Source organism: Rhinolophus ferrumequinum, chromosome 8, assembly GCF_004115265.2.
Source record: "Rhinolophus ferrumequinum isolate MPI-CBG mRhiFer1 chromosome 8, mRhiFer1_v1.p, whole genome shotgun sequence".
NCBI classification, from domain to species: Eukaryota; Metazoa; Chordata; class Mammalia; order Chiroptera; family Rhinolophidae; genus Rhinolophus; species Rhinolophus ferrumequinum.
In genome coordinates this window covers 82,436,694-82,451,033 of record NC_046291.1, presented here as the reverse complement: position 1 = coordinate 82,451,033, position 14,340 = coordinate 82,436,694, and the positions used below count along the sequence as shown (strand labels likewise).

At 33.0% G+C, this 14,340-nt stretch overlaps 1 protein-coding gene across 1 annotated transcript in view; it reads right to left on the bottom strand.

The window, feature by feature from the left end:
* DARS1 (aspartyl-tRNA synthetase 1) overlaps positions 1-14,340 on the bottom strand; it is a 49,298-nt gene that overhangs the window by 31,273 nt on the left and 3,685 nt on the right. Inside the window, exons 3-4 of the mRNA XM_033112739.1 lie at positions 13,779-13,871; positions 4,030-4,132 (exon numbers count right to left, since the gene is read on the bottom strand). Of these exons, the coding sequence (XP_032968630.1) occupies positions 4,030-4,132; positions 13,779-13,871 (196 nt within the window). The remainder of the gene's footprint in view (positions 1-4,029; positions 4,133-13,778; positions 13,872-14,340) is intronic.

The window sequence follows — 14,340 nt, the reverse complement described above, 5'->3', positions numbered from 1 at the left end:
TTCAAATACAGTGAAAGCCTCCTTTGTATGGACTACGGGTATCATTTGGCTTCAGTTGGCATGAACACAATTGTGAACGACAGTAAATGCTAAATGGAAGTATTAAATTCACACAATAGTTCTGTTATGAGTTAGCTTTTAAAATGACACAGATTAATACCTTTATATAACTTTAAGATAATATTCAAAATGTACACTAAAATTTCAAAAACATGGAAAACTTCCACCCTCCTAAGTACATTTCTGTGACCCCAAAGAAACCAATCAATGAGGAAAATGAAGGACACAGCGTAAATTAAGTAAAACCAAAGCCTTTAAAGTAAGTAAAGAAGAGAAGTCATTGCAGACATGCAAAATTTGTCCAATCTGAAGAGTGCATCTTGGGAAGTAGTGGCAAATAACATTGTAGTGAGGGAACCAGCAGGCAGAATTAACATTGGACCTGGCTGGAAATAGAAGGCCATTAAAGATTTTAGATTAAAAATAGCACTTAAAAAGAAAGTTTGGGCAAGTATGGAGGGAGCAGAAAGAGCTTGTCTCTATCAATTAATAATTAGTCTAATAAATGATTGAACTATTTTGTTCTAACCCAACTAACGTGGCAGAAATTATAAAGAACAACACTAAAACAAGAGAAAAGAAATTGAAGCCAAATAATTTAGAAAACTCACTTGGAGAGACAAATAAACTTTAGTCTCAAATGTTTTGTAAAATTTCAGTAAATAATTACAGTATTAATATCATTCTAGTACCATATCTGAAAACTGGATTACCTTTCATGCTTCAAAACAGAAAGTCCAGTGAGCCTCAGGTAAGGATTTGCAGTATGGTATAACAATAATAAATTAATATAGCTAGACCACAGCAAATTACAAAAATGCGTACTTTTCATCTGTTAATGTCAAATAGAGGAATTTTTTATTGTTATTTATGATTTAACAATAACCTTACACCTTAAATTCTTGTTTTATAGAAGTGCCAACTCAACTCACCAAACAGCACTGCCAGAGCAAGGGACCTCAAAGATAAATGTATGAAAAGTACCTTAACCTTTGTTTTCACCATGCAGCCAATGCACACCCATTTTAAATAAAACAGACTATTTACGTTAAGCCTAGCCAATAAAGACAATTTTGGGGAAAAGGATTTTGAAGGATGAAGAAAAAAATTGACACATCTTTTTCCTAAATAAGTTCTGAAAGTTCTTTAGAATATACATTACATTGTAACTTCACTTGATTTATTATTATTCATGAATAGAGCAGGCCGTTTTCAAAGTAAAATATTTCTGTTCTTGGATTTCTTCTTTAAAAGTTGGTGCTTTGAATATAAGATCACACTATTGGCTTTCAGTCAGAAAGGACATGTGCCTTCGACTTCTATTATCAAGACAGATCAGGATTTCTGAAATCGTCTGAGAAGTAGTCTAAAATCAACATTAAAAAGACAAACTGACTGACCCATCAAGAGAATGAAATTATGTTCTGAAGAAAATTATCGTATCAACCAATCACAAAAATGAAAAACTCATTTACCATAGAGAGTCCTGGTCAAGAAAATTTTCCTTTTTCACAAGGTAGCAAAAGCTATTAACACATTTACTCTTAATTACTCAGGCTAGATACCTTAACATATGAGTAGTGCCAAAAGTTAAATAATAATTATAACCTAAGCACCACATGTTAAGTTTATTGTATAAAATTGGCTCCATTCTCTTGTATATAACCAGTCAAAAGCTTTACAATCTACAACATCTTTTCCCACACATTACTAATTATACAAAGTGCATTTTTTTAAGGGACTAAAAACAGCTACATGGTCTTGGCTTTAAAACAAAAAAAATCCAACTCACCATTTACGCGGTCAGCCTTAATTATTAGGTTGGTGCAAAAGTAATTGCGGTTTAACAGGTTAAAAATAATGGGAAAAACTGCAATTACTTTTGCACCAACCTTATACATCTAGATCTTGATTGAGTTCCACTTCAGAATTATGAAATCCAAGCTAAATTATCTGAATACTTCCCTTCCCTAAAAGAAAGATCATCCTTACACTATCCCAGTTAGATGAAAGCCTTTTTCAAGTGAGGGCATTAGTGAACTAAGTTTGTTGAGAGACCATTTGCAAGTGGCTCTTCCAGCTAGAGCTTTGGTTGACATCTGATACGGTCAACTACTGTTAGTCAAGTCCCAGGAGTTTCTGAGAAGATCCAAAATGATTTTTAAAAAACTATCATGATTTTTAAAAAACTATCTGTGGACTACTTTAATGTGTCAACTTCCAAAGACATCGAAATGAGTTGACTGTCCTCTTGTCAGTAGGATGCCTCTTAGTAAGTATTAAGGGTAAATGGGATATTCAAAAGATTTCTGGACTAGAATCTTTTCTTCAGGAATGTAACACAAGTACAACGCAGTTTAATGGAACATTATATCCTATGTAGTACTGCCATCTTCATATATTAGTTTTCAGAACCAATTAATACATAAAACAAAATCCATTAAAGTTATTTGTTGATTTGAAGTTGACCTTCTCCTAGTATTTTTCAGTATATTAAATGTAATTTAGCATATATGTCTGTGGTTTCCAGGGGCTCCTTTTATTATCAGAAGCCTCCCTGTGTAGATACAGTTTATTTCTAGGGCCCAAGCTTATTTATGTCCCACTTCACTGGATATAGATTGACCTTAAAAAGGCTAGATAACAAATGTACACAAGCACAAACCTTACAGACTGAGATGGAAACAAGCAAACCTAATAACCAAAAGATACCAGCAGGAGAGATGAAAGTGACAGTCTCTGAGCAACAGGACTGGGAGACAGAAAGAGGTGGGGCTACTGCGGTAATACTACGGAGTACTGCTGGTGGGAGTACTGCTGGTGGGAACAGTAGTGGTGATACTATTGAGTTCATCAGTGAATCCATGTAACTAATGGCACTGGCGTTTTTAAACCAGAGTGTGGGTATTGTTGATACAATAAAACTCAACTTGATAAATACAGCTCTAAGCCAAAACCAGTTGAGGAGCAGCCACTGTATGTGAAGCACTATGCTGGAGGTAGTCAGGCAGGGATCAAACATAAACGAGGGTATTAAATTAGGTAATTTTTTAGTTTCTTGTTCTAAAATTAATAATTCTATCTATATTAACTCACCTGTGAAAGGATACATCTAAAGAACAGAGATAAAGATCAATAGAAAAAAATGTAACATTTACTCTTGAGGTTTTTTCTTTTAAAAAACATTTATGCCTATGAAGTACTCTATTACTTAAAATGTAAAAATCGTCCATTTTCTAAGTCTTCTTTGATTATCACCATGGAAATAAAATTTCGATTAAATTCAGAAAAGCATACAAACAAAACTAACCACATTACCAACTATTATTACGGCAGAGCTACAGCGTGTACAAGCACTACACGATCTCTATGCCTGTTGTAAATTGAACAAAACAGAGCATTTCTCCAGGAACGCTGAGCTAGACAGCAAGACTTTGGGGGAAGAAAAAGCAATTTTTACTTTATTTTTTCTTTTTAACCCTTTCAGCGTCATAGTTAAAAGTTGTAACATGTTATAACATCTGTTTCACTTCCTGCAGGAGAGAATTATTTGCAAAACTACATTCTTTTATTTTATACATTTTTATTACTAGAACACTTGTTGCTTAACATGCAAATCTCAAACTGGGGGAAGGAGAGAGGCAAGACATGAAGCTCAACAAACACAACAAAATAAAGTTGGTTTGCTATCATGAGGCTGCCAGGCTTTTTCTTACTCTACTTGAAAGTAAATGTGACTTGTCTGTAGAGAGTGCTGCTTCAGCAGTTCCAAATGAATTTCAAGCCTGTGCTCCATATTTTCTCTTTTGTAAGTTTAATGTATTCAGCAACACTGAACTGACAATTTAAATAAGTACATTTTTAAACAAACGAAGCATTGATGTTAATGTATGAAAATAGTCCAAACCCCTGGGAGTCTTGGTTCCCACCATTGTTTATTCTGACAACAGGATATAATTGCTTACTTACTTGGCAGCAAATTTAACCATCTGCTTGCTTGCATGGTCTCCCACTGCCACAAGAGCCTGGACGTTAAACTGCTGCTGACGTAGGACTAAAAAACACTGCTTCCCTGAATAAGACAGAAAGAACACAAATGTATTACGGACGCGTTACTTCAGGTTTTACAAAGAAGTAAAATGCTTCTCTGCTTTAAAACTGGGCCAAAATTTACTACAGTTATCAGGCATATACACTCGTATATCTGGCTCCACAGCCAAGATACTCATACTCAATTGACAAGCTGTAAAGAAACACAAGCTCCTACTACCATATGAGTAACACAAAAATGCTTTTAACATGTTTGTTATGAGAACACAGACAAATCACTAATTTAAAAAATATTACAAATCAAGAAAATTATTTTGTCATTGATTTACTAAACAAATTTCAAGTAACTTCAGATTTCTTTGAAAATTCATGCAATAGCTAGTATATTCTACAGGCAAAGGCACTGTGTTAACCACCATGGGAGATTCAGTGATGCAACCACAAAAGTACAAATAAAGAGTTCAGTAACAAGAACACAAGCATTCTACTGGGGTGGTCCACTTTACTTCCTTCCAAAGTACATTTTAAAGAGCATTTAGAATGACAGGCTAGTTCCTTTCATGTTCTATTTCCTTCATTTTTCCTTTATAGTCTTCCTAATCCTTCATCCTTTATAATAGTTCCACAAATTTTTTTATTCCAGTAACTTACTTTGTCTATAAAAGATCATTCTCTTTATGCCCTGTAACAAGTTTTATACATATTCTGGGCCTCTTGATTTCCCCTTCCTTTTATAAGGAACCATCATCATTTCTTATTCTTAACTTTTAGTAAAAACTATTAACCTTAAAAACTATTATTAATACATTTCAGTCACTATGTATCCTTATGACATCCCTTTCCTCCAAAACAGATTCTTTTTTAAGTCTCTGTTCAAGTTTTGAAAAGCTGTTTCCTCATAAAAAAGATAAAACTTTCAAGACTACTTTTCTCATCAGCTTGTCTCATAAAAATCAAGATGATTCTGTTTTTTAAAAACTGAGAACTAGCCTTGAAAAAAAAAAAGCAAAAATACAAGCAGACTTATAGTTATTACTTTCAACATACAATATTTTGAAATGCAAATCAGGCAACAATCACGAGTTTAAAAAAAAATCAGGTTGCAAACAAAGCACCAACACAAACATAATCCTTGGACTTCTGAGTAATATATGATTAACCTATTTTTACCACTAAATAGACCCTCATTTTCCCTTTCCTTTGGAGTATGATCCAGTCACAAAGTGAAATTTTTAAAAAGAAACTTACATGTACTAAACAAATTCAAAGGGATTTTAAGATACTCAGTGGATAAAGATTGATAAAGTTAGAGAAATCTGCAGATAGATCAAAATTACTTTATTCCAGGAACTACTGAAACCACAGCAGGATTATTAGCCCACTTAACACAGAATGTCAGCATGAAATGGAAGGTATTGTGCACGATTTAGTAAGTATTTTAGCTGCTCTAATATGTAGTACAGAGGCAATACAAACTTCGCTACATTATACAAAGCCTTCCTGCAATGAACTCTAACTTACACAAAAGACCTGAGAGAGAATGGAGAGCTCTATAGGACGCACAAAGGGTGAGCACGAGAAAATGTCTGAGTCAGCACTAGGGGGTAACATTTACTGTCAGGGTTTTTGGTAAAGAGCAAAAGCTTTGAAATCAAAAGACCTAGGATAACATCCTGTGGGAAAATTATTATACCACTTTACTCTTCAGTTCTTCATCTGCAAAATAGAAAAATAACAGTATATAATTCATGGGGTCTTCTTGAGTTTTCATACATAATCTTGAGAATTGTATTGATAGATTTAGAGTTGTGATACTCAATTAACTATGAATGTCAAATACTAACTTTACATATTATTCATGTTAATTATTACTAACAGCAGCACTGCCATTGGCTATTTATTTGAGGATTGATTACTATTCCTATTCCACAGCAGGATTACTATGTGCAGAATCTATGCCGGGTGCTTGGAACACACAATCAATATGTGTTAAACACTCATGTTAGATTATTATGTGAAAAAGTGATAAAACCATACATAGAGTACAATCCCAATTTTGTGTAAAAAGTGTATTAAAATTGATTGTGTAAGAAAAACCACCAAAATGTGCCCAATAAGGATGGTGAAATTACAGGGAATTATTGTGTTCTTCATATTTTTCTGTATTTTCTGAACTTCTTACAGAAAGCACGTACTACCTTTCTAATCAGAAAAAAATATTTTTAAGAGAACGATGAAATCAGAGAGGCAGGTACAGATGAAAGGTAAGGGTTGAAAGGAAGTCTTGACCATGTTCAAGGTTCAACACAAGCAGTAAGTAGAACCTGGGAAGTTCTAGGAGGCCAAACATAGAAGCAAACGCACTCCTAAAATTTGACATGCCTGCTAGGGAAAAGAAATCATGAAATCAATGGTTATGGGTGAAGCAAAGAATGTTCATTGTTCTCTTTTAATGTTTAATGTATTTATTGGATATAATCCTAAAAATTAAACCTCTTATTTTTTTTAAAAAAGCCAACAGATGGGAGTAAGAGGTGAAGTAGTGAGACCAGTACCATATTATATTATGAACCTACAGTAAGTAAAAATGTACCAGCACAAAAACAACTACATCAATGGAGCACAAGAAAGAATTGAAAACAGACCCCAGTAGAGGAGAGATTCTAATCCTAGGTGGAATTCAGGAATTTAAAAAAACCCAACAAATATAAAACTGAGTAAAAAATGGAACTGTATATTAAACTACAACAGAAGATGGGAGAACTTTGTAAGTTTAAAAGTATAGAACGTCTATATACAAAAAATTAAAAGACAACACTCGGGAAAATGTTTGCTGAATGACATATAACCTGTATGAGTAAATATCTTTAACACACAAAGATCTTAAAAATTTATGAGCGCAAAACATTGAGATCCAAAAGATAAATGAGCAATGGACTAGAACAGATAATTTGAAAGAAAAAGAAAAACCGTACTAAGGAAAAAAATGTTACTAGAAACGAAAGTCATGTAAGTTGAAGCAAACAATGACAACACGTTATTTACCTCTCAAATTAACAAGATTTAAAAATATGTAATATTTTCCAATGCTCGGGAGAATTAAGTAAAAAACATTTATTCATAACTTGCTGACGGCAAGGTTAACTTGCACAATCCTTTCAGACAATTTGCCAGTGGGCATCAGAAAGGTTAAATGTTGTCTTGGACTTAAGAAACACGTTTCTTAGAATATACGTTAAGGAAATTAAGTCTTAGTAACGGAAAAAGTCTTAGTAACAAGATGTTTATAACAGTGTTATTTATATAAAAGAACTAAAGTTCTATTACCACTCACTTCATAGGCTTCACCAGTGGTGCAGATCTACATGCGACTGTAATGCTATGGTCCCCAAGCTGTCTAGTGTTCAAAGCATTTTCAATACTAGAATCTTGAGGGTCCACTCAAAAAAAATTTTAAGACTTAAAACAAAACAAAAAGTCAATACTAGTTTCCTGATAAATAGAACTGTCTGCTCTGACTACTTCTATCAACTACTTTTGAGATCAAGTTCTTGTCAGGTGTTAGTAAACAAAATTGTTCTTTTTTTGGCTCTGGTTGTTAATACCCGGCAATGCATGATGTGCTTAGTTCAATGTTTGGCAAGCTACTATTTTATAGACACAGGCGAGTGGTAACAAGGAGCAGCGTGTGTATAACCCCTTTTATGCAAATTAAAGAAACAAACAAAAAAATATACCCATGTTCGTAAACGCATTTTTTTTCTTGGAAGAATCCATAAGAAACAACGCTGGTTATTTTTGGGGGAAGAGACTGTGATGGGACGGAGGAACTAGAATTGTGAAACTTCTAGTTTTTTCATTTTATATCTTTCTGTACTATTGGGATTTTTATTTTATTTTAAGATATCCCTTTCTTTTATTCTGAGAAACAAGCATGTAATTTCTCAGTTTATCAAAAAGTTCTTGCTGCATAACTTAGGATAGGAACTTTAGAGGACAGATTATTTAACTGCTAAATAATACTTACCTTTCTTCTTGGAACTCTACAACCAGAACAGTTTGTGAAAAGAGTCAATGTCCAAAATAGCTGAATGAATTCACTATTTTTAGACATTTTAAATTTAAGTTCGTAACAGTTAAATATTTGTGTTGCATTTTGATTCTTAACTTTTTAGAAGCAGCACTTTATTTTGTAAGTTTACACAGGAGTACCGTTTTAGGAAAATGTCAATTTAGAAACCTTCTTTTACAGCACTAGGTACAATTTTATTTCTGAGCTGAAGAACAAACATGGCAGGTAGTCAGGACAGCAAGGTTTACTCTCACCTCCATTATGGTGACGGCTCCTAATGAAGTGTGCCTTCATGGGAGAATGAGGTTAGCCAACATGTGAGGCTATCTTATGTTTTGATCGCTTCCTATTTTTTTTTTTTTTTTTTTTTAGCTTGCCACACTCCTGAATTCATTATTTAGATAATGTACCTTAACTTCCTAATTCCCAACATTAACATTTTCCTTTATAATTTATGTTCATCAGTTCATCAGGGACTAAAGTAGTAAAGACTTACATAAATGTTTTAAGTACTTTCCATTTGCTATCTTCCCTGAAATATTCCTGCATGGATGTTAGCTGAGGTTCCGACCTTTGGTATTAGAAATCCTAAACTTTCTGACTACCAAAATAAGCTATTCTGGAAGTATACGTAACTTTTTTTAGGACACAGAGTATTAAAAGAGAATTATTTTATGCTAATAACTTCCATGTAGTATGCATAAAATTTGAAAAGAACCAATGATATTTCGATTACTCTTTCAATATGTGGACTTAAGTTCATAAGCTTTCACAATCAAAAGAAACTAATTTTAAATTTATTATCAGATGTATTATTAATATATTAAATGTATTATTAAAAGACTTAAAAATTTTCCTTGCTCCTTTATAAAACACTTGATTTTAGGAATATGGTATATAAACTTACTGTAAGAAATCTGATTGTAATTTTTAAAAATGAATATAAAACACTGCCTTTTAAGAAAAAAATACAGGTATGTTATATAAACAGACTCGTTTTTTTTTTTTTTTTTGCATAACAGGATTCTAGTTGTCACACTTTTGACACTATGATTTCGACACTTCCATTTCCTTATTTATGGTTTTTCAGAGCTTTGCTCTACTTGAAATTGCTAGCATGGTTTGTTTTTCCAAGTCCAGTTTTAGTGTATTACTACTTCTGGAGGTGAACCACATGAACGATTTTAAATGTCATATTTACTGATATAATTTTTCCTATGTACTATATGAGAAGAAAGGACTACTAGCAATCAGGGTTTTGCAAATTCAAAGCATAAATTTTTTTTTTTTTTTTTTAGATAATCTACTTTGGCAGAAATCAAAAACAATGACAATCATTACTGGCAAGGATGTAGAGAAAGTGGTACCGTCACAAACTTGTGAGATTATAACTGAATATAGCTTGTTATAAGGTAGTGGAAGTTTTAAATATGCATATGCATAGCCTTCAACCCAGCAATTTCACATATAGATATTTCTCTTGGAGAAATACTGCCTTACAGACCTGTAACTAGTATCATGGAAGAATCTCCAAGGAAAACTCTTCACTGACGATTTTAAAAGTTGCAGAATAACATGTAAAATATGATGTCATCTACATAAAAGGAGACAAAACACACACACACAAAATTAAAAACTCTATGTATGTGTGTGTGCGCATACATACATGCATTACAAAGAAAGATTTTTGGAAAGACACTGGACAAATTATTAAGAATAACAAAGGCTGAAGCAGAGGATAGGTATTAGAGAAGAAAAGCGAATTATCATTTCTGCATTCTTTGAAAAATTTATGTGAAAATATTAATGTATTACTTGGGTAACTTACAACTTAAAACATACACACACAAACAAACTAAAAAACAAAATAAGACTTTCCAATTAAAAATTATGTTTGAAACTTAACCTAGTACTATACTAAAAGAATACCACCCACAGCTTTGCCAATTTCAGTTTATTTCAAGAATCCAAATAGTTCAATGTTAAGAAATCCATTATTGTAAAGCAGGACAATTATTAGGTTGGTGCAAAAGTAACTGCGGTTTTCGCAATTTTTTTAACCTTTTGAACCGCAATTACTTTTGTACCAATCTAATACATATAGTTGACTCTTGTTACTATACTCTTTTGAAGCAAACCCGAGCCATATTATTTCCATAATTGAGTATGGATCCCTAAGAAATAAGATCTTTTTAAAAGTAACGTTACCACAATACTATTATCTCAATAGTATTGTGGTAGTTATGTTCTATAAAGTCTCCAGGAACAATGTTAGCAAATACTGAACCACTGCTCCTGGGGAAATACAGGGTTAGGTTCTGTGAGCCTCTAGTCACAATATTTTCATCAGTCCATTAATACATAACATTGTTTTGTGTGTTTTCACTTAAAGACACCTTATTTAATAGATAAGAGTTGATTCATTAATACTGAACTCAGAGCCAATACTACCTCGTGCTTGTAGAAGCTTATCTAAGACACGTATTTTTTTTGTAAGGCATATTACAGCCTTCTTGCACTCAGAAACCCTAAAAACCACTTCAGCACTACGCTTGGGGGCCATTTTCAGCCAAATCACCAACAAAAAGCACAAAACTGAAGAACGTGACATTAAACATTGTGAAAAGGGTGCCTATTTATGAGAGCTGATACAAGGCAGAGCTTCATGGTGTTTGACCAAAGCTGGGAATGTGTGCACTGGGCAACGCAAATTTTCTGCCACTCTGCACATGTGCATGTCTGGCAGATCTGTGAATGACAATGAAAGATCCTTATTGATTTGGGGGTTACAAATACATTTTTGGCAAGTAAGTGAAGTTACAAATACATAATCCATGAATAATGAGGAATAACTATATTTTTAATTTTGTATTATATGGAAAGTTTCAAACACAAAAGCAGAGAGAACAATATAATGAACCTCTACATAAATACGCTCAATTCTATTTTGAGGGGAAAAACTGCTAGTAAAAGGTCCGATAAAATTTAACATCTATTTCTGGTAAGAAAAAACTTGGACTAGAAGAAAATTTCTTTAAATTTACTTTTTAAACTCTGGCATTGCTTTCTGATGACATTTTATGCAGAACACCTAAGTCATGAAATAACTCATCAAGAGTTTAAATCTCTGCTGTGTGAAAAATGCTGCTCTGTGGGAATCCCCGAAGTACTGAAAGAATCTAATTATCGCAAAGAGAAACAACAAGAAATGAAAAAAGAAAAATAAGAAATGAGAAAACTTGAAAGAAAAAAACAAAATGATCATTATTTGAAATGATACCAATGTCTATCTACCATCCTCACATACTTCAAGAATTATCAACTCATGGCCATTCTTGTCTCAGTTTTAGCCCAACCTACTTATCCCCCAGTTCCCATACTCTTTTGAAGCAAGCCCGAGCCATATCATTTCCATGACTGAGTATGGATCCCTAAGAAATAAGATCTTTTTAAAAGTAACGTTACCACAACACTATTATCTCAACTAAAAAATGAACAATTTAATGGCAAATATCCAGTCAATGATCAAATTTCTGAGACTCACATATCCTTTTTTTTATACTGTATATTTCAATTAGAATCCAAATAAGTGATTAGTTTAGAGATATCTTAAGTTCGTTTTAATCTATAAGTTCTCCCTCCCCTTTCAATTTATTTGAAGAGACCAGATTGTTTCTGCCCTATAGTCTAAATTTTGCTGGTTACATACTCATTGTCATTGAACATGTTCCTCTGTCCTGCGTTTTTCTTATAAGTTGGTAGTTAGATCCAAAGACTTAATGAGATTCAGGTACAATTTTTTAGGCAAGACTACTTCATTGGATGGTAGTGTGTTCTTTCATGAATAGACATAAAATACTTCTGGTTGTCTCTCTACTGTGTTGTTGGCAATCACTGATGATCACTGGATAATTTACTAGGGGCAAAACGGTGATGCTACAACATTGTTTTTCATTTTATTAGCTGGAATGCTTCTCTAAAGAGACACTTCCTTGAAAAGTAAAATCATAAAAAAATAAAGAGAGAGACACTTTTCACATCTACCATCTGGTTAGCCAGTGATACACAACAATTCATACAGAACTGGTACTTTCTCTTTATTTACCAGTTTTCAAAATAATGAGCTGTTCCACTGGTGACCAAGTAAGTTTTCTGTTTGTTTGTCTTAGCATTATTATAAACTTATGAATTGAAACATCTGATATGTTTCAAATTCACTGCCGTTATCCTTAGTGATACTCAAACTATTCCATTTTGGGGATGGGTGTGAAGACAAGTATTCTGGGTTCAGCCTTATATGTAGTATACGTTCTATTTTTTAATTTGCTAACTATGTTTAGGAAACAAAGCGCCCACTTTGGATAGAACAAAGGTCCCAGACTAATGGGAGAAAGACAAATAAATAAAGGATGACAATACAATGAGATTTATCTGTTAGTAGAATAAATGGCCCAACCTTCCTGGAAGGCAAATCAACATTTTTTAAAAAGTTAAAAACTCTACCAGTATTCTTTTCAAAGTCCATTAGTATTCATTTACTTAGGGGAAGAATACTGGAAGAATAGAATATTGGAAGTAATAATCCTGAGAGAGTAAGATACATGTTATAAAATGTTAGGATTTAAAAATAATGGGCCTATCCTCTATAATTATTTTAAAACACAAAATGTAAGAAATGCTGTAACATAGAATGTATTAAATACTACAGAAACAATTAACTTTGTTAGGGAGACAGAAAGTGTCTCAGAAAGCTTCTGAATTTTGTTCACATTTCACCAATTACTATAAGAACTTAGGCAAGTAGTTTTATCATTCTGAACCTCAGTTTCCTCATTTGTAAAGTGGAATAGCAATGCCTGTCCTGCCTACCTCACAAATTTGTAGGAATGACCAAATGTGAAAAAGTGAGTGTAAAGCATCAAGTTATAAACTGATATGTCATTAATATTTTTAGATAATTCTGAATACTAACTAGCACAATTTTCCATAAGGAACGGAGGTTTGTCTAAACTACACCTATTTTTTTCCTCCATTGTTAATGCTAAATTCTTAGTACTGTCCAAAAGAAGTTTCTACAATGATAAAAATATTCTGTATTTGTGCCGTCTGTCCAATACGGGAGCCACTAGCCACTGTGGCTACTAAGCACTCAAAATACAGCTAGTGCCTGAGTTATTGAATTTAAATTTAAATAACTACATGTAGCCAGTGGTTACTGTACTGGACAACCCAGTCTTAGCCTTATCTCTCCTTCCACCTTTCTCCCTATCTAAGTATTACAAATATAAAACTATTAACAAATGAAAAGCTTCTCAAAACCACACTCACTTCAAAAAATTAAACTTTTGAGAAAAGCTAGAACAGTACCTTGAAGTCTTAGACTTCATCTGAGTCTTTAAGATCAAATTTTATTTAAGGATGTCTTATAAGAACCTAAAATTAATTAAGCATGGACTAATACTTTACAGTGATTCAAGAAAGAAAACAGATGCTTTTGTTTTGTTTTTTAAAGATTTACTTTGGTCTGTGAAATATATACAAAACAAAGAATTCAGACTCCTTACCAAAAGGGCTTTAATCATTAGATTAATCTTACCTTTAGCTCTGCTTGTTTGAACCCTTGCACGCACCCAAACAACTTCATCTGCTTTTTGCACTGTCAAATCGTTAACCCGAACCAACACTCGATCTGCAGCAAATTAAGTGAAACAATTTTTGTAATTCAGGAATTATGGATCATTTTGATTTGACAGCCAGCATAAGTACTTGGTATTACCTTAAATAATTTTCAATCTCAGACAACACCTTTTTTTATCACCCTCTGTAAGCAAAGATGCACCTTAGGGGAAATTTGACTTATAGGAGAATACCATGGTTCTCATCCGCAAAAGCAGAGAATGAATAAGGAATTTTTAAGCTATTGGACATCACAAGAGAATTTCTAAAACACACTGCTAATGAACCTTATGAGTTTAAGTCAACTGTGAAGTCTGCTGTGTAAATTCAGGCAAAGTGTGGAAGAGAAAATACTGATACAACAGTGTAAAAATTTAAAGATAGATTTGAAAATGCCAAAATTGAAAAAAGGGAACAACTTACTAAGACAATCAAAACTCAAAATCAAATGAAACATAATTAACATAAATGTTAACAGTAAA